This window comes from Typha latifolia, chromosome 6, assembly GCF_019914945.1.
Source record: "Typha latifolia isolate L0001 chromosome 6, TyphaL0001v2, whole genome shotgun sequence".
NCBI classification, from domain to species: Eukaryota; Viridiplantae; Streptophyta; class Magnoliopsida; order Poales; family Typhaceae; genus Typha; species Typha latifolia.
This window is the reverse complement of record NC_133091.1, coordinates 6,396,569-6,424,475: the sequence shown is the minus strand read 5'-3', so window position 1 is coordinate 6,424,475 and position 27,907 is coordinate 6,396,569. Positions and strand designations below refer to the sequence as shown.

Genomic DNA, 27,907 nt, shown 5'->3' with positions numbered 1-27,907 from the left:
AGCTATTCTAGTATTTTTTTTTGTAACTAATATAATGTTTAATAACTACACTTGATGTGAGATAAAATTACAATAATAGTTTGTCAAATAACTAAAATGCCCTTTACGATAGATGGATGCAGAGAAGAGAGAGAAAGTGATTGAAATGGTAGTTGATTAAAGTGATGTCTTCTCAAAAAGTAAAATAATAATTAGTAAATATAAAAATACTGGATAGAAGAAGAGGATAGAGGTAGGTGTTAACAAACTAGTATTGAGATAAATAATTGTTTACTTACTATACTAGTATAATGAGGCTTATACTAGAATAACATTATTCTTATATAGATAGATATGGAGTCTTGTGTAGCGTAATATGGGACTACATAAATATACAGCACTACAGACAGACAAATAGACTGCAATTTAGGATGATGGCAATTTCAGACCTTTTCTTCAGTAGAACCATTGGATCAATCATTCACTATCATCCACAGCCGGAACTGCACTATTCCCTGACGATTCCCATCGAGCAATCAGACCGTCCCAAGAAGAGCTGACTAGCATAGGATAGTAAGGATGCCAACTGCAATCTCTAACGGTCAACTGATGGCCCTCAAGCCTAGCAACTTGGTCTCCAGTTAGCTGGGACAACGACCAAGACAATTGTGCTTAGCTAGACTTAAATGAAGTTAGACGGTCACATACAGTTTACATCATGGTTGAGATAATAATCACTAAGCTGTTTGTACACCATTGTTTGAAGTTAGTTCAAAGAAATGGAAGATAATACATTTGCAATTGTGCACTAAACTGATAAGTGAGTTTACTATGCTTTGGATGTAGCAAGAGTGACAAAGTAATAACTTCATAAAAGGGAGATAGCATACCACATCGTAAATATAGACTGAAGAGTCATAGGACCCTGTATAGATGTATTTCTGGCCCGTGCTGAAACAGGATATAAAAGCAAATGAGAAGTACTGATTTTACTGAATGAAAAAGTCCCCAAACAAGATTAATTTCATAGCCTTGATATATGAATCTAGCGAGTGCTATTAACTATTTAACTGAAGGCTCTCCTCAGTCTCCACATAAAGGATTAGTCTAGTGTTGGTGTTGCTATTTGTAATATAAAAGCAAGAGTTGTCAATAAAAAGGATTTGTCTAGTGTTAATTATTTAACTGAAGGCTCTCCTCAGTCTTCCACATAAAGGATTGTAAATTTAATCTGGGGGGTCTTAATTCTGAGACCTAGTTATCTCTACAAAAGATAAATATGTGACGAAAACTTAACCTGTATGAAGGAGAGAAATAACATCGAATTAAGGTCCGCAGGACTTGGTGACCCTGATATGAAGATACTGATTGATCCTTTGGATGTCTCAGATGCTTATACTGCGCTGGGTACTGCATATATCTATAATCCCAATCAGAAGTTCTTCCTCTTGTTCCTCTTGTACTGCATTAGGAAATGTTGGCAATTATATAAGAAGCCTAGCAAACCTCAATGAAGGAACTTCATTATATAGAGATCTTCAAAATTTAATCCAAAACCATTTAAGAAATTGGACTTGACAACTCATTCTAGCATCCAATGTGCAAAAAAGCTCTCTTCTTACAAAAGCTTTTTTAATTTAATAAATACAAAACCATCACGTGTTCAACTATCTGTTCCCACAGGTGATAGGATCATAGGATTGACAAAAATTTGAAAAAGAAACCAAATATCCATTAACTACAAAGTACAAATGCTACAATAACACATTAAATAAAAAGCTTGGTTTACATTAGGTAAATTAGGAGAATCGTCAAAATGACAGCCCTGATCCACTGGATTAAGTCCTGTAGAGCAGATTGATGGAATTTCTATACATCAGAACTCTGGTGAACTGTGCCTAGCCATCCTGGATATACTTGTGTAAGGTCTACTTAAGTTCGGAGTATTGGAAAACCAATTGACTCAAAAGCTTGAATAACTATGTAATGGACTATCAATGTATAGCATGACTCAAGCATGCCCTCTCGGGTCCATTCCCTATAAAACATACATGGATAAATGATGGATAAAAGGGAATGTGGCCCTTCCATGTTGCAGCAGAATAGTTAATAAAAATAGGGAAATCCTAAATCAAGAGCCACGATTTGATAAAGTAACAATTCTGTCTTGTTCACCACAAAGGGAATAACTGAATTTCCTAGCTGGTAGAAACCATACTATAATCAATTTGTTCACGACGGTATCAGTGCCCCACCGAATTTGATAGCATCTCTTTGAGAAACCATAGAAGTACACTAGTACAGAGGGTTCTCCATGAGAGCATTTGAAAGGAGCTGCAACTCTTTAAAGTGGAGAATCCCAGGTAGGCAAAATGAGGATAATAAGGAGAATGGAGAAAAAGAAGCCGAGAGAACACAAGAAAGGCAGGAAGCGAAGCAAAGATGGAGTAACTCTGACAAAAATGGTAAGTCTGAAAATGTTTTGTGACATTGTGGCCTTTGGAAAATTAATGGACACAAGGAAGAAGTCTTGGAACTTGGAAATGCCATCATTGTTGTACCCAAAGGTGAAAGCCAAAGAACTTGTGTGGCTTCTACAGAACGTGTAACTACACTAGATGGGCAGTCCCGTCCCCCCTCGAACATAAGAGATGTTTCGAACATTGAAAAGGAACAGGAAGGCCACCCTTAATTCTACCAAGAATGAAGCTGATGAACTTCGAAAGTAGAAGCCACAGATTCGAATTGATTACTAATGGCAAGGACTAGTCTAACTAAAATAGTAGATTCAAAAGCATGTTAGGAGCTCTTCCACTTAAAATGAGTATAACATCCTTAGTAATTGATGATCTCGATAAAAAGAAAATCTTTGAGAGCTTACTGCAGAAACTAACACTTCTAATCACTCTACATCCACATCTCTATCCTCTAAATTGGATCCATAAGCAGATGCAAAAGAAATAGACTAACAAAATACCACCAAATTTAACATATGAGTAAGGCTACTAGTAAAGTGAACATTTCTTAGGACATCTCTAAAGTAATCCTTAGGAATCCTTGAAGATTTGCACGTCTATTTTAAGAAGTTAAAGTACCAGCTAGAACAGCAGTAAAACAATATCTCTAGCTGGATGTAGATTCTCATTTATCCAACCTGCATATTTATGCAACACAGTCTTAAATAATAAAGATAAAAAAGAATGTCAACAAGCTCCCTAAGTGGGGGTAATTAGGCCCAAGGTTCCGAAACTCGGTACTAGAATCGGAATCGGCCGTTAGAAAAAATAATACATATCAGCCGTATCGACAGTATCGGTCGTATCGGCCCCTCGTATCGGATCAAATTATTTTTATTACGTAAAATTCTAAATATTATTTAGATTGCAGAAAATTCTAATAATTTATAAAAAATAATAGAAAAAAAGAAAAAAATAGTTACATAAAAAGCCTACAAACTAAAGAAAAGAGGAAAATCTCTCTAAGCTATTATTCTATAGCAGTAAGAAAAGAGGAAAAAAAGAAATGAGAAAAAACACTCATTCTAGTTCACCAAAGTGTGGACTAGCTAGAGGGGCTCACTAGATTGACCACCGAATGAGTTCGATGAAGTGTGAGAGTGGGATGAGAGTGTGTGTGAGAAATGGAGGGTAAAAGCTAAAAATTTAAAAAGAAGACAGTTAATGACATTAATTACTAATACCTCCTACTTTAGATACATGTTATATTCGACCTGAATCTTAAAAAAAGAAATTTCAGTTGAAACAACCGGGTCCGGATTGGCCGATTTTGGGATCCATGATTAGGCCTAATAGTATTGTATCAAATGACATCACCCTAAATATGATCCTCTAAAATATAATGTGCATTGACTATCATTCATTAAATGGTATGCCCTCAAAAATAAATACCCTTTATCTCTAATGCATGTCCATTATTATTTCAGCAAGATCACCTAGAATATATTTTTGAGTCAAGATTTGAGAGGGCACCTGGAAGTACATGTTTAAGACTAGGCATGACTTGTTTATATGAATAATTATGTCATCTAGGCTACGCCATATACCTATCACTTTTTCATGTATATGAATGGTGTTTCTACTTTCTACACTTCAACTTTCTATAGTGAAGTATGTACTGGTTAATCTTAACAGTTGAGTTACAAAACCGATGATTTCAAGTTTCTGTAAGTGTCCTAGAGTACCCAGGTCTCTGATATGGCCAAACTCAATTTAGATGGTCCACTAAAACTGTGAGCTAGCCAGAGTGAGTAAACACATCATGTCTGGTTTGTTTGTTATTGATACTTTAACCATGTTAGATTGTTGGTGACAGTTAATATACACTGTGAAGATATGTGGGTTTCGTCTTAATCTGATCAGACAGTTAACAAGTTTAAATCAAGTAGCCACCCTTAGTTTGCTCATGACAATCTTCAAGTTATTAGAAATGTGGATGTGGGTGCAGTGCTGTGCAACATAGCTGTAAGTTTGGGAGCATGATTGGATCCAAAATAATCGCATACTTCAGAAAGAATCATGCCATAAAACAATATCAGCATAGCACTTCTTTTTGACCAGTCTAAGCAAGAAAGTTGGGTTAGGGGACAGACAACATATACATATGAGTGGATAAGGATACAAGGGATACAGTACATACCAATCAGCACTAGAGGACATCTTCCTGATGTCCCACATTTTAATAGTTTGGTCTTTTCCATTGGAAATAAAATAATGACCATCTTCGCGGCTATCAATAAATGTAATACCTTCCAAATGTCCAATCAATACTCCAACTGCTTGTCCTTCTGCATTAGAGCAACGCCTGTCCCATACCTGAAGACTACATAAATTATACCATGAAAATGAAGATAAGAGAAGCAGATCTTATATATACAAAGAGAAGAAAGGTTTAAGAAATTGTTACATGTTACTCTGGTCTGAAGATCAACTTTAAGAATAACAATAGCAAATTCTCTTTTATCTAAAAGGGCTTCATGCACGAGGTTCTGATTAAAGCAGGTTTGGGAGAAGATAGTACATAGCTTTAGCTCTATTGCTTGAACATTTGTTTGACTCTAATTAATGCATATATGCTCATCCCAAGAAATCAGTCATTCACTTCAGTAGTATACTGGCTGCAATATGTTATGATACACGACAGTTGAATATAGTAACAAAGAAAAATAACAACCTTCAGAAAAAAGCAACAAGGGAAGAGACACGAATATCTTCAATTCTTTATCCTACATTTCCAGAAGCAAGAGTATAAAAAGAAATTTGGAATTAGCATGCTTTAAGTCTTTAAGATAGACATTAGAGAAGACCAACTTTATCTAATACCTATTGCATGTGTTGCTTTCCTAGTGGCATCCATCCAAATATTATACATGCATCATAGAAAAATAAGTGGAGTTTTGGACTACCTTTACACTTTATCTTTATAGACTATTGGAATGTACACTGTACATCTTTAAAGCGGAACTTAATAGCATAGCATTATATAAGTGTGGAAATTGCTGAGAGTAGAGCAATTTATTGCAGTTGAAGGATCTAGTGAAAATCGAGAATAAGAACAGTATGTCGTCAGCTGATTCTAATACGCAGCTATATGACCTTAATATCCATAAGATTGGCACTTCATCTACTGATTCCTCTGTCTTACACTTATATTCTTGCCATATAGTTTCTAGCTAAATGAATAAACATTCATTGGCTAGTGAATTAATGATGAAAATGGTTAAGCTAGAGGAAGATAATACCAGATCTCTCTCAAGAACCAATATACAAATCAGGTATTAAAACTTTTCATTGTTAAATTCTTTGTGGTCTATATTGATGATATTTTAGTATGTGCTTGCACAGAGCACAGAGATTGAGCATGAAGGAATTTGGGGAAAGTTTTACTTGTCCTACGTGCTATGGGACTATAGGTCAATTTGAAGAAGGCATTCCATGTTGATGAAAGTAAAGGTTAAAGAAGTACATTAATGGTTAACACCAATTGTCGTCTGTCAATTATGAAGCTGCTGCTCGTCTACCTCGTCTCATCAGTACCAGGCTCATGTACCGGCCAAAGCTTTACTCTGTTGGCCTCGTGTCGTAGGTACTCTCCCTTTAAGTCCTCATGGCTCGGGTGGTTGTAGAGATGAGCTCTATGGCCGTTGATCATGGAGTAGTGACTATCGGTGTTGATCGCTCGTCGTATATGCCTCATAGGGTCGGTGTTGTTGCAAGGGAGGTGGAGAGCTTGCGGTGTGGCCAATGGATCTCCGGCAGTGGTGATCGCCGGTGGCCTCTCTCTCTTTCGTCGATTGCCTTGAGGATGAAGGCAAGGTTGGGTTCGGGTTCAACTCGGGTTGTCAGGCTTGACGAGTGGCTCGGGCTTGGCTTGGGCTCAGCTCGACTGAAGATCGAGTCCGGCTCGGCTCGGTTAGAGCTGAGCCGAGCCCAAGCCGTTGTAACAGGCTCGGAATTAATATTGAGCCTAGCCTGAGCTGGAGCTGGCTCGCTTAAGCTCGGCTCAATAGGCTCGATAGCCTGACTAGCTATAACTAAGAACACGTGGCATAAAGAAATATTGCCACGTGTCCCTCACAACCCCACCTTCACCTTCACCCTCACCCGTAACCCATCCATCACCCTCACCCACCCTCACCTGCTCCACTCTCACCCATCACATCACCCTCCCCTATCACGCCACCCTCCCCACCCTCACCCATCACCCTTAAGTCCCTCACCCACCCCACCCTCACCTTCACCCTCACCCTCACCCTCATCCACCCGATCACCACTCATTGCCTCACCCCACGCGCCGCCACCTCCTCTATCTCTGTTGGCCTCCATCGGCAAGCCACCACCACGGCGCCACATCCTCCTCTCCGTCGGGCTCCTCCTCCTCCGTCGGCCTCCTCATCTCGGCGTTGGCCTCCTCTTCTTCGTCCACTTCGTCGGCTTCCTCCTCCTTCATTCACCATCTCCTCGTAGTCTCCTCCTCCATCCGTCTTCGACTCCTTTGGCAAGCCGCCGTCCATGCCGCCACCCCCCACGTCGCCATCGCCTCATCCTCTAATCAAGCCCGAGCTTTGCTCGGGCTCGGTTCGGGCTCGGTTAGGCTTAGCTCGAGCTCGACTCGAGTTGAGCTGAGCCGAGCCGAGCCTGAGCAGCTCGCTCAGGCTCGGCTCGTTTAGACCCCTAGACCATTCAACTCGAGCCCACCCTTTTTATATTTCGGGTTTGGGTCCGGATTTTGGATCCAAGGACCTGACCCGATCCAAATCAGTAAGTTAGCCTGCAACACAGTCCATGATTATTATTAGGTTTGGGCGTTGGCCCAGCCCAACCCTTTGGGCTTTAATTAGCCTATTTTAACCATTTAATTAGTTTTAAAGTTCAAGAATCATGATATTGAATAAATTAAAATATGTTATTTATTTATTATCAAAGATGGTGAATTTTCTTGGCATGGGAATTAAAATTTCAATCAATTCATTTAAATTCAGGTGAATGGGTTCGCTCCCATTTTTATCCGTCTTGTATTTTATACTTTTTACATGATCACGTATATCTCTGTGTGCAAATAAATGTCTTATTTCTGTGTGCTAATTAATTATTATAATTTTGTGCACAAAATATATGACATAGTGCATTGTTATACTTTGTGCAAATAACAATTTTAATGATCATGAATATTAGTGAAAAAATATAATTAATATTTGGTATGACTTAGAGAATAGTCCTGGTATAGATCACTTGCGACTATCCGTATTGACTTAAGTCTACTTGAAAGTCCAGGAGAAAATTCTATTTTAAATCACTGAGATGCCTTTCTTAGATAACTCTGGCGGGGTTAGAGAATAGTCCTAGGTTAGATTGAAAGACTTCTTGTAGTGATTTTAGTCTTTTTCAATGACTAGTGAAAGAGACAGAGAGAGTGTATCATATAGTGACACCTCTTGGTGACTCTTAAAGAAGGAAACAGGGTACGTAATAACACATTCTGATGACTCCAACTAGATCAACTATAAGAAAATAACCTGAACGTCATCTCAAGATGACTTCTTATTGATATGGATTCATAGGGCATTTACTCAATTGAGACATATGACATTATTATTATTGAGACAAATTCAATATATTGATACTAAGCATGTTAGTAGATATGACTTACTTTGTTATTATTTGTGCCGTTATTATTATTACTGTTGTTATAAGCATGTTTAGTGAGATTGTCATTTTTATATCGGTGGACTTCGATTTATTTAAAGTTATGTTTATAGATTCAGATTTATTTGGCTTTTGAATGGATTTCACTTATTGAACTATAGTTGTTGGCTTATAGAATCCCTCATCTAACATTTTAGGTACTGGTCAACATAGCGATTGAGTGAGATGTACCGAGACCTTACCTCCACTAAGAATTTACCTTTTTTAACTTTCAGTTCTATTAGTCTTTATGTTTTAAACTATCTGTTAATTCAGTTTGGTTAAAGACACATTAGTGGTAACATTGGTCATTTTCATTATTGTTGGGTTATATTTATTGAAGTTAGATATTTCTATTAAATTCTCATCATTGTGGACTTAAAAAAGTTATTTATTAAGGCTTCGTGAATCTCAAGTGTATTGAGGTACATGACTAGTCAGGATTCCGATTTTGGGTTGTGATATTCAGGTCCAAGTTTACCAAGATTTGACAAATTATTTGAAGTTAAATGTGATGCTTCAGTTATAGGAATAAGCATCATTTTATTACAAATAGAGTGAACAGTGGAATTCTTCAGTGAGAAGCTTAATTAAACTCAAAAGAAGTGGACAATGTAAGAACAAAAAAAAGTTAGAGGGTCGCACGTGCAGTGCATGTGCACCCCCTTCCTTCCCTTATCCTTCGCAGTTACACGACGAAGGAGTGGCCGAGAGATTCCGGCCACTCTGAATCCGAGTTTAATCCCAAATTTAGATTCAAAAACCTATCCTATTAAATCAAAACCCTAGTATTTTCTCATACGTCGCTCTCTCTCTCTCTCTATATATATATATATATCTCTTTCCCATCGAAGCACCCACCGTCGAATTAGAGTGTCGAAGCACTGTCAGAGTGATCGAAGACCACTCAATGAATCGCCGGTCAGTCCTCGCCCATCCCTCATAATTAGTTTAAAGTTAATAACTTAGAATAGAAATACCTATTTTTTTCTGGGGTGAAGCGACGTCGTCAGTGAATCAAGCCGGCTGGCGGCTTTGGGTCATTGCCGCTCATGTGTCAGAGTTTCGTGTCGTTGGCCTCGTGCCGTAATGCTACTTTGGAGCCCTCGTGGCTTGGTTTGTGGTAGAAGACGATTCCATGGCCGCCGGCCATGGAGTTGAGCTGTTTGTCGTCAATGATGGCTTCTCCTCCACCTTGCGTAGTCTACGTGGTCGTGAGAGTGTTGGGGAGCTTGGGGTGTGGCCGGTGGACCGTTGACAACGGTGGTCGTCAGCGGACACTCTCTCCTTCTCTTCCTCGCGTCGATCACCATAGGAGAAGATCTAGTTTGGGCTCGGGTTAAACTCGAGCCAACCCTTTTATTCATTTTGCGGGTTCGGGTTCTGGTTTTGATTTTGAATCCAAAGACTCGACCCGAACTACCTTAATGGAGGGTAGGCTATAAGTTAGCCTGTAGCCCAGTCCATTATGATTTGGTTGGGCCTTGGCACAGCCCGATTAATAGATTGGTGTAGGCTACGGGCCAGTCGCAGCCCAGCCCAATCCAATGGGTTTAAATCAAAGCATTTTAGCTATTTATTTAGCTTTAAATCTTAGAAATCATGATATTATTTAATTTAAAATTTATTGTTATTTATTATTAAAGGTGATGAATTTAGCATGTGGACTAGAGATTTAAAATTTCAGTTATTTTAATTAAACTCAAGTGAGTGGGTTCACTCACATAATTATTCTATTGTATTTCGTACCTTTTGTTAGACCACGCATTTCTCTGTGTGAAAATTTATTTATTATATTTTCTATGTGAAATTTATTTATTATAATTCTGTGCATAGAAATATATAATTTAGTGCATCGATATACTTCGTGCAAATTGCAAATTTTAGTAGGAAAAAATATAACTAGTATCTGGTATGACTTAGAGAACAGTCGTGATATAGATCGTTTGAGACTTTCCATGGTGACTCAAGTCTAACTAGAAGTTTAGAGAAAAATCTTACTTCAGATCACTACAATGACTTTCTTAGGTGACTCTGGCGGAGTTAGGGTACAGTCTCAGGTTGGATTAAAAAACTTCCTAAGATGACTCTAATCTCTCTCAACGGTTAGTGAAAGAGATATGGTGTATTTATTATATAGTGACACATCCTAATGTCCCTAACTGGTGGGGACACCAGTTTTCATCACGTTTATTCTCGTAAGCACAAAAAGGCTGCACCCATGGCCCTTCAGCTTAATGAGGGTTGTGACTAGTCACCTTCAAGGATTATTTTCGTATTTTATCTTTTACTTTATTTTGCCTATATAAAGGTTTGTAATCATCTTTTATGGGTTAATGAATATTTTGAGAGCTTTTGCATATTGAGTATTTGTTGGTGGATTCCAATGTCGGTGGATTCCGACACCCTGATTGGTGGATTCCACGGGTTTGACTATTTTTCCTTACTTCTTCTCAACTCTACCATCGAGACGTTGTCCTACATCAGCTTTGGTATCAGAACAGATCATTTTCTAGTTTATGGACGCTCCACTGCTTGGATTCTATGCAGCGCCTCATCTTTTCTTCATCAGATCAATCGCTCCACGAACACCAGATCGCTACGAGATCCGTCGCCCGATAACATTAGGATCCGGAACCGAGTTACGCGAGGAGATCACCCTCAACGAGGAAAATAATAAACCATTACCATCACCAAATCTCTACACAAGGAGATCATCACAAGTAAGCTTTATTTAATAGATTTTCTTTCCCCGTTTTAGATAAAAAAAAAGAGCGTCTCTGAAAAAAAAATCAAATTTTAAAATTCAGTTTATTTGTTTCATCTTTAACTTTAATTTTGAATTTCAAAAATTTTAAAATTTAGAAATTCAAATTTAGAAGATAATTTTTTTCTTAGTTATCTTTCCTTAGTTTTGGAAAATTAGTTTCTATAATTTTGAAATTAATTTCCATAATTTTGGAGATTAGTTTCCACAATTTTAGAGAGTAGTTTCCATAATTTTGGGAATTAATTTCCATAATTTTAGGGAGTAATTTCCATAATTTTTGGGAATTAGTTCCCATAATTTTAGGATTAATACCTATCTTATCTACCTTCCTAACTTAATCCCAACCAACCTAAAACCTAAACCCATTAACCCACTAGCATAAACCTCTCATCATTCAAAAACCCAAAGATCACTAACCAACTAAGCCCACTAGCCTAACCTAGCTCATCTTTTAGCCTTAGTGAATCGGAAGAAACCTACCCAAACCCAACCCGATTACCCACAACCCACAACCCACACCTACCTAACTAAACCCAATCTCCTCCAACCGAACCAACCCGATCCAAACCCATCGTCATCTTCCTCCTCTTTAGCCCAAGCCATCACTCACATCCATCATCCCATCTTCCTCTGTTCGCCGACGCTGCCGCCGACCTCCACGGACGCCGCCGTTGCTGATTTCCATGGCCCTTGCTTTGCCGTGCCACCATCTTCACCACCGCCACTGCCTATTGCTGCCGTTGCAACCCACCTCCAGCCGCTGCAATCCCTGCCGTAGCCATCCGCCGCTGCAGCCTCATCGCAGCTATCCCTGCCGCTGAACCTTGCCGCAGCCTCCCCTGCTGTTGTTCCCCGCCACTAGGGCTTGGCTGCCCTTGCCGTAGCCATCTCAGTTGCTGCGACCACTGTTGCCGCAGCCCATCTCCACCGCCACCGCCGCCGCCGCCGCCCGTCGCTCGCTGCTGCCGTCGTTGTAGCCCTTGCGCGGTCCTACCACTGCATCGTTGCAACCACCGCAGCCATTCTTGTAGCCCCCTATCGCCGCCGCTGTCCCTGCCACCGCAACCATCGCCACTGCCGTTGTTGTCGGATTCCGGCCACCGTTGTCACGACCACCAGCCTCCGTGGACGTGCGATATTCGGTAACATCCGTCTTTTCTTTACTATTATTTGTTAGTCTTAAAATAGCAACTGTCTTTCTGTCGGTGTGAATTATAACCATATTGAGCCTGTTATTGCCTACTTATTGCCTACCTATTACATTGCTTAATTCATTTGTTTTATTTTGACAAGCGCTTGAGCCTGCTATTGCCTACCTATTTCTTTTTGCTTGTTAAAAAAAAATAAAACAAGTGGTTAACACTACAGTTCCCGTCTATAGTTAAAATAAAACAAGTAGAACTAGCTAGGTTAGAGGGAAAGTCTTGACATATCTACAGTTCCCGTCTCGATCTTGGGAGCTTGTACTACTGGTTTGTAATTTTTTTGTTGAGTCTGACTGGCTTTTACTGAAAACTTTATAAGTGGCTGTAGGTTATTCTGGTTATTACTCTCTTATTGTTCGCTATGATCTCTTAGCTTGCATATTATCATTCATTTATTGCATTTATTTTTTTAGTGGTAGAGACAAATTATATGAACTTCGTAGTGGTAGGAGAGTCTCTCACTCTTCATTCCAGTTTATTATAGAACCCAATACCATAGAAGATTTTCGTCGCGTTTTACAAGAATCCATTGAAACTATTACGACTAAATTGGATGACTTCAATGCTCGTCTTGAGGCTATTGAGATGTCTCGTGACCAATATGAGATCAAGAGTGACGTCGGTGCGTCCAACACGGGTACCACGCGTGCCGCTCCTAATGTCGAGACCCCATCGACAGGCCCTATACTACCCTCACCATGAGAGAGGTCCTGAGAGAGAACCTCATAGGCAAAATTATCGTGAAGATACATTTGATTTTCACAATAACAGGGGATTTAGAGGCAATGTCGCCTTTAGAGAATCTTAAAACCATGACAATTAAATTATAAAAATATTAAGGTGGATGCCCCAACTTTTGACGGTCGCTTAGATCCTGCTGTATTTATTGATTGGCTCCATGAGATAGACCACTTCTTTGAGTAGTATGATCTATCGGAACACCGACGCGTTAGATTTGCCCAATTAAACTAGTCGGCCAAGCCAAACTATTTTGGCAAAGTATAGAGCAACTTTTAGTGCGACGAAACCAACCTCCCATAATTCATTAGCATAAAATGAAAGAAAAATTAAAAGAAAAATATTTGCCACATTCTTATCTTGGTAACCTTTTAGATTAATGGAGTAATTTTAAACAAGGAAATAGACCTGTGAGTGATTATGTCTCCTAATTTGAGGAATACATTTTGAGGTGTAATGTTGTGGAGGATGAGATGATGACACTGAGTCGTTTTAGGCGTGGCCTTAACGATGGCATTTAAAGAGAGTTAGTTTTTCGGGAGGTTACCTCCTTGGATCAGGCTTACACTCTTGCGTTGAACTACGAGATGGTTAATAGGCAACAATTTCCTAGGCGACCAATTGGGCGCACCCTTCCCAGTTATGCTCCTGCTGGCGTAAAAGCTCTACCACCATCGGTACCTACCAAAACTATCCAAATTGCCATACCTACCCAACCTGACAAAGGAAAGGAGCCCCTCTATGAAACTGCACCTATTAATGATTCTCGTCAATGTTACAAATGCAGACAAGTTGGTCATGTAGCATCAAACTGTCCTTGAAAGACCCTTTATCTTGGGGAACAAAATGATACTATTGGGGAAAATGAGCTCGATGAACAAGTTTATGAACCTGACCTAGATAATGTCCAAGATAGTGACAAAAATCGTGATTATGGAGACCATACTGTTGGTGTCGTTCGTTGCACTTTGACGTAACCCCGAGAGACCGATGATTGGCGAAGGAATGCAATATTCCACACTTACATTAAATGTTAGAAAAAAGATTGCAAAGTCATCATCGACAATGGGAGTTGTATTAACGCCGTCTCTTTTATCATTGTATCTCACTTGGCGTTAAAATCTATACCTCATCCGAATCCTTATAAGGTATCTTGGGTAAATAATTTTTTCATTGCTATAAATGAGAGATGCCTCGTTCCTATCACATTCCTTTCTTATAAGGAAGATGTGTGGTGTGACATTATGCCGATGGATGTAGGGCATATCATTTTGGGCCACCCTTGGTTGTTTGATCATGATGTAACTATTTTTGGGCGTTCCAACTCATGCTCCTTCACTTTTGAAGGCAAAAAGATTAAGATAAATCCTATGCGCCCTAAAATAATTAATAAAGATAACAAGAAAAATGCTCCAAGTAAAAAGGTTTTGCACATAATAAATTCTAAGGAATTTGAAAAGGAAGCAACCCAAGGCTCTATTGTGTTTGCCTTAGTGGCTCGTGAAGTTGGGAGCACTACCCTCACTCCATCATCCGACGAATCTGCTCTTATACTAAATGAGTTTCAAAATGTGTTCCTGGATGATCTGCCGGACCAATTGTTTCCTTTGCGCGATATCCAACATGCAATTTACTTTGTCCCTAGAGCTTCTCTCCCAAACTTGCCACACTTTCGAATGAGCCCCAAAGAACATGCTGAACTACAACATCAGGTAAATGAACTTTTTATGAAGGGTTTCATCCGTGAGAGCCTAAGCCCTTGTGTTGTGCCTGCCTTGCTCACGCCAAAGAAGGATGGGTCTTGGCGTATGTGTGTCGATAGTTGAGCCATCAATAAAATAACAGTCAAATATCATTTTCCCATTCCATGACTTGATGACATGCTTGATATGATGGCGGGAGCTTCAATTTTCTCTAAGATCGATCTTAAAAGTGGTTACCACCAAATCTGAATTCCCTTAGGCGATGAATGAAAAACTGCTTTTAAGACAAAAGACGAGTTGTATGAATGGTTGGTAATGCCTTTCGGTTTATCAAATGCCCCAAGCACTTTCATGCATGTTATGACACAAGTGCTTCGCCCATTCATGGGAAAATTTTTTGTGGTGTATTTTGATGACATTTTAATTTATAATCGATCAAAAGAGCTTCATTTGGACCATTTGCGTCAAGTCTGTCTAGCGCTTCGTGCTGCTCAACTCTTTGGCAATAGGAAGAACTGTTATTTTCTTGTCGATCAAGTCATCTTCTTAGGATTTGTGGTTACTTTAAAAGGAGTCTGTGCCGACCCTGAAAAGATCAAGGCAATTGTTGATTGGCCGGAACCACGAAATATTCATGTTGTGCGTAGCTTTCATGGCCTTGCTACTTTTTATCGACGCTTCATTCGAGGGTTTAGTACTATCATGTCGCCGATCACTGCTTGCTTGAAGAAAGAAGATTTTCATTACAGTAAGATAGCAAATAAGGCTTTTGAAGAAATTAAGAGGAAAATGACAATAGCGTCTGTAATGCGTCTTCTTGACTTTTCTAAAGCCTTCGAGGTGGAATGTGATGCCTCAGGCATCGGGATCGACGGTGTCCTTAGCCAGGAACACCATCTTATTACGATAAAGAATTTTATACGGTTATTCAAGCTTTACGCTATTGGTGCCATTATTTACTTCCGCATGAGTTTGTACTTTATTCCGACTACAAAGCTCTTCGATTCCTAAATTCTCAGAAGAAACTAAATTTGAGACATGCTCGTTGGATTGAGTTCTTACAGGTGTATACTTTTGTACTCAAACATAGAGCTGGGGTTGAGAATAATGTAGCTGATGCGCTTAGCCGAAGGGTTAACCTTTTGTCTGCCATTAGCATCAAAGTCACTGGGTTTGACAAAATGAAGGAGGATTATACAACTTGCTCGGACTTTGGCGAAATCGTTCTAACTTTGTTAATTGATCCGAACTTAGCTTTGGATAGTTATTCCCTCCAAGACGGTTACCTATTTAAGGCTAACAAGCTTTGTGTTCCCCGTACGTCCGTGCGTGACTTCCTTATTTGGGAGATCCATGCCGATGGCCTATCGGGTCATTTTGGACGTGATAAGACAATTGAGGAATTGGAGCGCCAATTCTATTAGCCAAGTCTCAAACGTAATGTCGCAAAATTAGTTGGTCAATATAGGACTTGTCAGTTACCAAAGCATAGAAAACAAAACACTGGGCTTTACACCCCATTACCTGTGCCTGATCACCAATGGTAGGATGTTAGTATGAATTTTTCCTGGGATTGCCTTGCACATTTGGAAAACATGATTCAATCCTCATGATTGTGAATTGCTTCTCTAAGATGGCCCATTCTATTCCTAGTGCTAAGACCTTTGATGTGTCTCATATGGCCAAATTGTACTTTGCCCATATCGTCAAGTTATATGGTCTTCCAAAAACTATTGTTTCCGACCGGAATGTTCGCTTTATGAGCTATTTTTGGAAAACCTTATGGCACATGGTTGGCACAAAATTAAAATTTTCTACTGCCTATCATCCTCAAACCGATGATCAAACCGAGGTCGTTAATCGCAGTCTTGGAAATCTTTTGCGCCATCTCGTGGGTAATCATAACAAAAACTGGGATGCCATTCTTCCTATAGCTAAATTGCATATAATAACTCCATTAATAGGTCTATTGGCCTGAGCCCATTTGAAGTTGTTCATAGTTTTAAAGCACGCAAACCTCTAGATCTGTTGCCTATGCCATCTCATTCTAGAGTCTCTGAGTCTGCCGAAGCATTTGCACATCATGTTCATTCTTTGCATCAAGAGCTCACTACGCGAATTGAGGCGAGTAATCGCCAGTATAAAATACATGCCGACTTGGACAAACGTGCCAAGGAGTTCGATGCTGGAGATCATGTTATGATTCGTCTTAGACCCGAACGATTCCCTTCAGGAGCTGTTCGGAAGTTGCACACCCATAGTGCAGGACCTTTCCGAGTTCTGAAACGTGTAGGTGCTAATGCTTATGTCATTGATATTCCCCCTAATTATGGCATTAGTTATATTTTTAATATTGAGGATCTAGCAGCCTATCAACTACCTATGCACATTCCCACCGAACCCTATGATACATCTACTACCCTTCCAGACATTCCTGCTGTGCCACATACCACTTCTCCTTTCCCATCCACATCACCAGAAAAGATATACGCTATTTTGGATGATCAAATAACATCTACTACAGAAGGAGGGGTTCACCGTTTTCTTGTTCGATGGCACGGGCGACTAGAGTCTGATTGTACGTGGATCACTTGCGAGGAGTTATAGCAGCTTGACCATAATATTTTGGAGTACTATCAGAGCCACTCGACTGGGTCAAGTTTCTTCTACTCCGGGAGAGTTGGTGAGGACACCACTTTTCGTCACGTTTATTCTCGTAAACACAAAAGAGCTGCACCTATGGCCCTTTGGCTTAACGAGGGTTGTGACTAATCACCTTCTAGGATTATTTTCATCTTTTGTCTTTTACTTTATTTTGCCTATATAAAGGCTTGCAATCATCTTTTATGGATTAATGAATATTTTAAAAGCTTTTGCATATTGAGTGTTTGTTGGTGGATTCCAACGTCAGTGGATTCCGACACCTCGATTGGTGGATTCCATGGGTTTGATTATTTTTCCCTACTTCTTCTTCTCAACTCTACAATCGAGACGTTGTCCTGTATCACTAATTGAATTAACTATGAGGAAAAAAAATTTGAGCACCATCTCAAGGTGACTTTTAGTTGATATAGATCCAAAAAATATAGACACAATTGAGACAAATAACATTATTATTAAGAAAAATTTCAGTATGTTCAAACTGAGCATGTTATGAGATATGACTTTTTGTTATTATTATTGTTATTATTGTTACTTTAAGAACATGTTTAGTGGAATTGCCATTCTATATCATTGGATTTAGATTTTATTTAAGAATTTAATTAGCTTTTGAGTGGATTCTACTCAGTGAGCTATAATTGTTGGCTCATGAATTTTTCCATCATAATATTTTTGATAATGGTCAGCGTGATGACTGAGCGAGATGCACCGGAACCCCAACTCTACTTAGAACTTACCCTTTACCTTTCCGTTCTTTTGGTCTTTATGTTTTAGACTATGCTAATTCAATTTGCTTAGGGACATATTAGTGATGACACTGGCTATTTTTATTATGATTGGGTTAAATTATATAAATCAAATTCTTTTTTTTATTAATTCTTATCATTGTGTAAGATTTCATGTATCTCAAGCGTATTGAGGTATATGGCCGGTCATGATTCCGATTTTGGGGCATGACAGACAACAATAATTTAATGTCATAATCAAGAGCCTTAAATAATGGGGGAATTACTTAAATTTATAAATAATAAACATAAATTAACATAACGCGCGTCACTAGTTAGGTTTCACACAAAAAGAGCAAAATAAAGTTGTAGATGCTCTAAATAAAATTATCAAATAGCCCCAATATTATCTCATTGCATACAAAGATTATTAGGTTTAATTGTTTAAAAGAGCTTTATGGGAGGATGACAACTCCAAAGTGATCTGGAAAAGTGTAAGGCTAGACAACCTACAGGTGGTTTCCAGATGCACAATAATCATATATTCAGAGGTAATATTTTATGCCTTCCTTGAATTTCTTTGCCAGAAAAATTCATCGAAGATTCACATGGAGGGGGTTCTAAGTGAACATTTGGAAAGAGACAAAACAGTGGCTAATCTCGAAGAATGACACAATTGGCCTCAATTAAGATGTAGGTTGTGAAAAAGCTTTTCTATATGTCAAACTGCAAAAGGTCAGTCTCAAAATAGAGGTCTTTATATGTGTTTATTCGTTCCTAAAGCTATCTGGAAGGGCTCGTTTATGGATTTTGCCTTAGATCTCCCTCATACACAACAAGAAGTAGACCCTGTTATTGTTATGGTTGAGAGATTTCTCAGAAGTCACATTCTATTTTTACCGGAAGACCTCCGATTATTCTTTCCTTAGAATTGAGATTACTAGACATCATGGAATTTCGAGTCAAGTACTTCTGGTCATGATTCAGAGTTCCTGACTCACCTCTCTATGATGAACAATCATAAGTTAAAATATTCTTTTCCACTTGAGTGCTAATTAAACACATCAGGGAATTAATTCAGCTCAAGGATTCCATACTTGCCTACTCTGTTTATGAGATCCTGTGATGACCTCAAATTCATATGGTTTAACATCTTGCTTCTGTATCCATATCGTCTAGAGTACTTCAGCAGTTCGGTCAACAATAAATTGTTTCATCTCAAAAACAACAAAGTAAAGAAAAAAAGAACCGCTTAATGCAGTGAAAAATATGTCTTCCATGCATTGAATCCAAAATTTATTTGCAACACAAATGAATATATTACTGTAATGTCTTCATCGATGACACAAGAAATTGGGCCAAGAAGGTAAATAATATATCAGAACTTCAATAACAGGCCCTATGTAATCCTTAATCCTTCATAAAACTGCTCAGATTCAAATTAGAAAGCTATTCTCACTTTTGTAGTTTGAACATATCTCATAGTTTTACCATGCAGAACAAAGTAGCAAAGATTACCTTGCACAGATTATCATCACTTCCAGAGTAAATGATATGGCCAGTTTCATCAGCAAATGTCACTGTGTTCACATCAGACTGGAAATATAAAGGAAAAGAATAGGATCTCAGTTATGATATAAATATGTACTCTCGTACATAATAGTGACATGATGAATAAAACTTTCCTACTGGCTGAGAAGGAGAAACTTTGACTGAATATGAGTATGGTATTTATGATCAATTGGATTTTATCTGTTTTATGGTCTGTTATCACCTTCTCTTTCATAGTGAACATCCATAAAAAAAAAATTTAGCATGTCAGGATTCTAATTATAGGTTTGGTTAGTTGATATGAACTAACCAAACATTACTTGGTTTCTACATAATATTATAACATATTTACAACTAGGTGGCTGCATGAGGCTCTTTCCAATACACTGTTACTCGCAACATCACCTCTTCTTTCCAATAAAACTACCATTCTCTAACTATTTGAGCATTTACTCTTCTAGAGTAGTTGATGAGTTATCATAATATTAAATCAGAGATGCTGAGTTCGAATCTTGTCATGCTCATTTGTTATTTAAAATATAATATCTACATCCATTTAAATCAAGTTCACTTCAAAGGCCTATCAAAATGCGTCAACGCAAAAATGAGGGAATATTAAAATATAAGATATAAATTATTATTCTGATAGCTTAAGTTTTTAGAGTAGTCAGTAAATTATCAATTACGAAGTCCTAGAGCTAAAGGTCACCAAGAAGTCCCAAGTCTAATTAAACTAGACTTAGATCCATGAATAGCATAGAGCAATACCTAAGATGACCAGTTTTGCTCACATTCATGCATGTTTGCTGCCGAGCAGTATTCAAATCCAAAAATGCCTCAAGCTGAATACTACTAGTAATGTGATGTGAGTGGAATTGCTGCAACAAGGAAAGCTGAGAGCTTGTTTTCCCGATTTAGGACTCGCACAAATAGTAATAACTTGTCTTTGTTATCATTTTGGACTCAATCGCCTATCCTTTGAGATAAAAGTAATAATACCAACATAGTTTCTCTTCAACATCCTAGAAAATGCACAGAGGGCCTAAGAAAATCCATGTACAACAATATTAAAGTGATTTCATTTCTTTAGGTTGATAACATCTATTAGTGAGATCATAGTTCTCTAAACATTTTTATATTTTGGTCCAAAGCAAGGTAAATTCAACTTAAGTCAATATAGCACGATTTGATAATATATTATATAATTCCTGTACTAGCATTTCAAACTCAATAATCTATGCTATTATTTAATGAGCACTTGGTAAATCAGTACCTTTGTCCTTTAATACTCCTGCTACAAGTTGATTAATAGTGATGAATCTTGTGGAAGATAAACCCTACAGTCTACCCAAAAAGATGGGGAGAACTTGCAAAAGTGAATGTACACAATTAAAATCCAGCAGGAGAAAGGCCACGAACGATTATGAATCTCATACATATCTCTTGTATTTTGATCTTTAATAGCATCTTATTATGTTATAGCTTTATCAAGATGTAGCTCTTCCATATCTTTCATGAAACTATTTTCCTACCTAATTAACACATGACAAAATAAAAATAAGCAACTACAAACAGTTTGGACTAGAGGTTTGTTCTTGTTTTTGTTGTTGGAAATTAACCTAACATCATAAACAAAATCTGAGACTAAAGAGTGAAATCAATGACACAGAATATTCATTAAGTCGAACAGTTAACAGGCTAACTCTTCTTTAATAGGCCCACTAGTACCATGCTTCTTGAGAGTTGCTGATAGCCTGATATATACATGCTAGTCTAATTTTCTTAAAGAAAAAAGCATCATATGAAATAAGCATCATAAGAAACTAGATTTACATACAATTTTCATTCCAGTAAGAAAAAATTCATACCGAATGAGCTGAAATACGTGATGTTGGTTTATTTGCTTGAAGGTCGTAAACATAGATTGAGTTGTCACTGCTGCCAGCAACAATTTCTCGGCCATCAGATGAAAATTTTACAGAAAATATACCAAAGGAGTATACCACATCCTCGTGAAAAGAGAAATCTAGGCCATCATGAAGGTCCTGCACAATGATATTGATGAATCTAGTCATCTTAGTATCATGTTATCTAGGTCAGCAAAAATCTACTCACCGACATTGACATGCATCCAGAAAACAATGATAAAGATTTTGACAGTTAAGACACTGAATACAAGGAAAAAAATTCATGAAGATGAATATACAATCAAGATTATTAACTGTCAGGAGCAATTTGCAGATGTAAACATTTTGGAATATATGAACAACCTGAAAGCAGCCTTTCACCATATATACACAGGTAAACTTTCCTGAATGCGCAGGATAATTCTGTGAGCCTGCTAACTGTTGTCCATCAGTGAGTTGAATTACACTTCAACATTTAGAAACCAGAACTTAAAACACAAATTATTGAAGATCATGTGCAGTGCACGTAGACCTCCTTCCCTCTCTTTTGCCCAAAACGCGACGAGGGAGTTGGTCATGATTTTCTCGGCTGCGATTGGCGGGTTCCTTAACAACAAACCCTAGAAAAGCCCTACTTATAAAAACCCTAGAAAAGATTCACATATTGATTATTATTTTTCTCAAATTCAATAAGATCTATTTGATATTAATGATATAATACAATCACTCTTTGGAGCATCAGACCTAAACATCATTATTTTCAAACTTATGGTGATTATGATGACGACCAAAGAAATTTACGAGAGCCAACTCGATAGTAATCAAATTTTGACTTTTGTGTAAGTTAGTACTTTTATTCAATTTTTAAGGCTCATATGTGAATAATTATTATTTTTGTATTTTTTTATCGTATTTTTAAAATTTTTCTATATTTGTAAATAATATTTAGAATTTTATGTAATTAAAAAATCCGATCTGATCCGAGCGATTGATAAGGCCGATACAAATCGTTTTTTCGGAAAGTCGATCCCGATCCCGATCCTGATTTTTTAAACCTTGATTATAACTAACTTATTTCATTTAATAATAATATTTTCATCTAATATCATCAAAGTCAAAGGGCATTTTTGGTCCATTAATTTTACATATCATCTATTTTCCTCTAAAACCATCACATTTTTTGCCTTTTCAAATCACATCAAGGGTAATCATTACACTCTTAACTAGTTCTCAACCAATCTAAACCATAATTAACAAATGGAGCTAGCTAGCCATATTCAGGTCTTAATCTTAAACAAAATAGAGCCTAACAATTTAAGCTTTGAGATCAATTGGTTATCTAACAACGAATTAGACCCAGGAAGATGGGATCAGCATGCAAGCTTAGTTAAACTCGATGAAGTAAGGATCCTAAGGCCTGGGTTAGGACAAGGGTGCCAAGAGTTGAATTACGGACTCTGACTGTTGGGATTCATGGTGACTCATGAAAAGTGATTATATGAAAGAGTCAAACTCTTAAGAGCAAGTGGAGATCGGAATAGAAATTGGGCAAAAGTCTTGATAAAAAATATTGAAATAGACTTAAGGAGTAGTAGTTGATGTGAGGTTTATATGTGAAGGAGACACTGTTGAGAAATTAAATGTGAGAATTTAGTCTCATATGGTAAAGGAAAAAAGTGAAAGGGTTGATCTACTGACATAGAACTTTAAATTCTCACGTATCAATTTATCCTAAGGAGTTAGGCAAATGACATATTAAAATGCATGGCCAACATTTGGGTAATTTTTAAGAGTTGACTTGGGTTGTAAGGTTTGTGTTAAGCAAGGTTAGCAGTAGGCGTGGCAAAATTTGACCTGACCAGATAACCCGACACGATAACTCGACTCTTAATCGGGTTTGGATTTAATATAATCGAGTTCGAGATGTAAACGGGTCAACCCGCCTAACCCGTTTAATAAATGGGTTGTATATATATATATATAAGTAACTAAAAACCCTAATCTAATCCTCTCTCTAAAATCTCAATCTCTCCACTCTCCAGCCGCCTCAACCTTTCAAAAGGAGAAAAAAATTTCTCCCCCATCTCTCTAGACGCGACCACCTGTCGTCGCGTGTTCACTCCCCATCTCCACCTACCACGATGCTGTCGTCTCCGCTCCTCGTCTATCGCTTGCCGCCACGTCTACGCTCCCCGTCTCTACCTGCCGCGGCGTTGTCGTATCCACTCCCCTTCTCCGCCTGCCGTCGTGTCTTCGCTCACCGTCTCTGCCTTCCGCGACTATCTGCTGCCTGTTGCGGTGCCTCCATCCCTGTCTCCGCATGTCCTCCCTTCCTCTCTTTGGTACATTTACTCTCCTCCAACCACCTCTCTGTCTCCGACCACACCGACTGCCTCTCCCGCCTCGTCTTTCTCGGCAAATCTGGTGCTCGCCTCCATAGGAGCCAGCTCCTGGAGCCTTGCCTCCACCACTACCGCTTCGCCAACTCTGACAATGACCCCCACTGAAAGCTAAGCCAATTTGAATTTAGTTTTACTAAATATTCTCGTAATAATGTAAATTTGCTAGATTTGTGTAATTGTGTGATTTTTTTTTTGTCTTTGTAAATGGGTATTGTTGTGTAAATGGGTTAAATGGATGTAAACAAGTTAAATGGATTATATAGACGGGTTAAATAGGTTGTATGGACGGGTTAAATGGGTTGTCAGGTTAAATGGGTTGAATAAAAAATATAACATGTTTATTATCCGGGTTAAATGGGGTTAAATGGGTTGTACAAAAAATATAATCCGTTTATTAAATGGGTTAAATGAGTAATGTCATGTTACCCGTTTAATAAAAGGGCAGTGTTCGTGTATAGAAAAATTGACCAATTTATTAAACGGGTCGTGTTCGTGTTAATACTATCTTGACCTGACCCGAACTCGAACCAGGCTAACCCAACCCGATTGCCACCCCTAGTTAGTAGTGTCAGTTGGCACGTCCCATATCAACTAGCACGTGCTTGCCTACAGGGGTGCATGACAATCGACATGGGTCAAGTGATACTCCAAAGCCTCCAATAAGCCAATAACCATTAAGGTTTAGCATTTTGTTTCTTTATCTGTCACTTGTCATGTTTTCTAAATTTAAAAAAAAATCTACATTTTAAAATAATATTTAGAATTTTATGTAATTAAAAAAATCCAATCCGATCTGGCGACCGATCTGGCCAATACATATCATTTTTTTAGAAGGACAATCTCGATCTCGATCCAAGTTTTTTGAACCTTGGTTAAAACTCAAAAGACAATGATCTTTTCCCTAACAAAGCAACAACGCTTGTTCTAAGTAAAAACTTAAAACATGATGATGTTTTTCCTTGACAAATCAGCAACTCCTATTAGAATGTAGAACACTCTCTTTTATTTAGGTGGCATCCACCAAAAATTTTTTCACATGAATAGAGGTTATTAAGTTCAGCACAAACAAACATGCCTCCTAGTAGTTGTGAAATCTAAATCAAAGAAATGAAGATGTCCTTGTACATCGGGAATAATCTATAAGATTATAAGAGAAATGCTGAGTTGGGTAAAGTGTTAAGAACATTTAAGAAAATTGGCATCATGGACTTAAAATTGTGTTGGGAAAATCAGAGTCTATAGAGAAGGTAACTAACATACAGTAATATTAGCATGTGATTCCTTTGCATCAGTTCCAACATTGACAATGTGAACAACAGGTGACATGCTGGAATATACCTGCAGTTTTTAACAGTGGTTATCATTAAAAATGCTTCACCGGATATTACAAGTACATTGCATGGCAAAATAAGATCTAATGATTGATAATTATCAATATTGATGCTTGACAAGGTAAGGCTGGACATAGGATATCATTTAGCCAACAAAGGAAAAGTTTAGCTGCTAATAACTTGTCTAAAAGTAATATTATGATATCCTAAATCCTAATAGAAATTGCCACCTGGTCATGCAGAAGAGCAAAAAACAAAATGATTATATGTTTAAAACATCATGCTGCAACTATATTTTATTGCACATCTCATCCGTGATTCACCAAAAGGAATGATTGTTTCGGAATACATAGTCAAATATTTTGGTTCTAAATATAATGGATTTGAATAGGTATCCATGACCAACATTCAGTATCCTCTTGCAAGAAATTTTCTCTTCATCACTAATTTAGTGGTATTGATAAGAGGAATCGAAGATATCATAAAGCAAATAATATCCAACTAAATGCAGATGTCTAAGCATATGTGTCTTTTTGAAGGAGATGTTGCCAGAGTAAGTTCAAGATCTCATCTCAGTGTGTACCCAATGGTCACATTTGCATTATACTAACCAAGAGATAAAATAATACGTTGCATTTGAACTGCAAAACTATTGACAGCTAAGAAATTATACTATGAGAGAAATAACAGCATAAGTTGTTTATTTCTATGAATGACTAGTCATTATTTTGTGGCCTTTCAATAGGATAGGGGACATATTACTCAAAACAAGATAATAAAAGAAGCATATATTCATTGAAGTTTTCTGGAAGTTTACAAGATAGTGCATATCAGGAGAAAGGGATGTATCTGTTATCGTCCATCGCAATCTTCTTGCAAGGACATCCTTTTTCAATTTCCATCCATTATCTACATCATATATCCTGATGTGGCTACCCTGATTAGTAATAAAATCACAAGAAGGAAACCAATGACTGGTTAGATCTGTGACAAAAAAATATAGTTCTATGTTACATTAAATATTCCCCATCCAATGTAAAATGTTACTGTTGCATGTCCAAGATGAAAGTACCTGAAATCCAGCAACAAAAAGTGATCCATCTGCAGAGAACTGAGAAACGTATGCTCGTGTGTCCATTTTATCGATCAGCCTTGGACCATTGACAGGCAAATAATGACCAAGAACATGTGAGCAATCAGCTGAAGAGAATTTCCCTTTTCCAGAGCAATTAACCTCTCTACCTGACAACATCCTGGTTGTTGATATTGGCATATTCCGGCCGATACCAATGCCCTTACAGGTACATTCACTAGGTTTTGATCTAAGTCGGGTGAGATGAAAAATTTCATTATCTAATCTGAAAAGTTCATGATTACTTTCTCTCGAGCAAGCTCCATCATCAATCTGCTCACAATTGTAGACATAGTCTGTCTCCATCCTACTCATACCATAACCCATAGCCCTCTTTGGCAGAAGACGTCACTTAATAGGAATCAAATCTTCAAAAATTCAAATTTTGCCAGCCCTGCACCGTGACAATATTGCTGGCTAACTTTTGATAGTCGATAGTAGCCTAAAAATTGAATTTTCAGTGATAGTTAGTTAAGATATAGCATGTATTTGCAGAAAGAATGAAACGTCTAATCATTAAATTGGACGGATTTCAATTCCTATTTTCTTCGAATACACTTTTCCAATACTTTGTTGGGATTTGATGTGATTTCAGAAATAAAGGTTGGAATTGTCATGAATTGTCAACTTTAATTCATTTCAAAACAAATGAAGCTAAATTATACTTAATCTGTTTCTAAGCTTGCAGATGTCAATTGCCTTTCCAAATTGATTGGACTCTTAATTGAAACCAGCCGAAGCTTACTGATATTTGCTGCGCACTGACTCTGAAAGTAAAAGCAGCTTGTTGACAAGATCAAAAAAGTTGAAGGTGTACAAGTAGAAAGAACAAGAACACAAGCACATCTTTGTTTTCTTTCTTTTTCTTGTTCCAATTACAAATCATAGAATTTACCTTATTTGATTCAAAGAAGCATAATTTTTATAACTGAAAAAAATAACTTCCGAAACATCCCAACTCATTTCACTTTCCCATATCTCGCTACCAACCGCATTCTATCATCAAAAGTCAAGCTGAAGCAGAACGAACACAGAGCCAAGTTTTTAAAAATGTTAAATCTAGAGTTCAAAGACTTCTCATAAATCAAAGAAAACAACAATAACATAGATTAAATGGCAATTGTTCCCTCTCTCTCTCTCTCTCTCTCTCTCTCTCTCTCTCTCTCTCTCTCTCTCTCTCTCTCTCTCTCTCTCTCTCTCTCTCTCTCTCTATACAAAGAAGAACCCAATATTTAAGCGCCTTTGAGCACAAATATTACATCAGGAATAAACAATACTAGTAGCGATTTCAACTTTAAATTGAATAGCTTCCAATGTTCAAGTGATACAAAAAACTAGCAAAACATATGAATCTCCCTCACCTTCGGAGGCGTTGAGCGAGTTCGGGAGTTTACCGGTAGGATAGGATTTGGGTCGCGCGAGGATGATTAATCGAGGCAAGCGTTAATATCTGGATAGAAGATAACTTTGAATCCAGAAGGCAGCCACTATTAATTCCCCAACATATGATATCCATAGGTTTGGGAAGTTTTTGGAGGAGTTATTGATTGAGGGAAAGAAACAAGCAATGAGCAAAGGTAAACGATCCACGTCCGAAGGTTC

General features: G+C 37.9%; 1 protein-coding gene across 2 annotated transcripts; it reads right to left on the bottom strand.

Annotated features, from left to right (window-relative positions):
- Positions 1 to 233: 233 nt before the first annotated feature.
- On the bottom strand, positions 234 to 27,907 carry LOC140791527 (LEC14B protein-like). 2 transcript variants are annotated; one of them, XM_073142141.1, is made up of 10 exons: positions 27,667 to 27,907; positions 26,246 to 26,747; positions 25,991 to 26,110; positions 25,103 to 25,180; positions 21,402 to 21,578; positions 19,501 to 19,578; positions 4,636 to 4,811; positions 1,277 to 1,441; positions 870 to 930; positions 234 to 624 (listed from the first exon to the last, which is right to left on the bottom strand). In XM_073142141.1, the coding sequence occupies exons 2-10, from the start codon at positions 26,630 to 26,632 to the stop codon at positions 457 to 459; spliced, it is 1,410 nt and encodes a 469-aa protein (XP_072998242.1). In that variant the 5' UTR covers positions 26,633 to 26,747; positions 27,667 to 27,907; the 3' UTR covers positions 234 to 456. The 2 variants fall into 2 exon arrangements, with proteins under 2 accessions (XP_072998242.1, XP_072998243.1); XM_073142142.1 differs by having other exon boundaries at positions 27,700 to 27,840.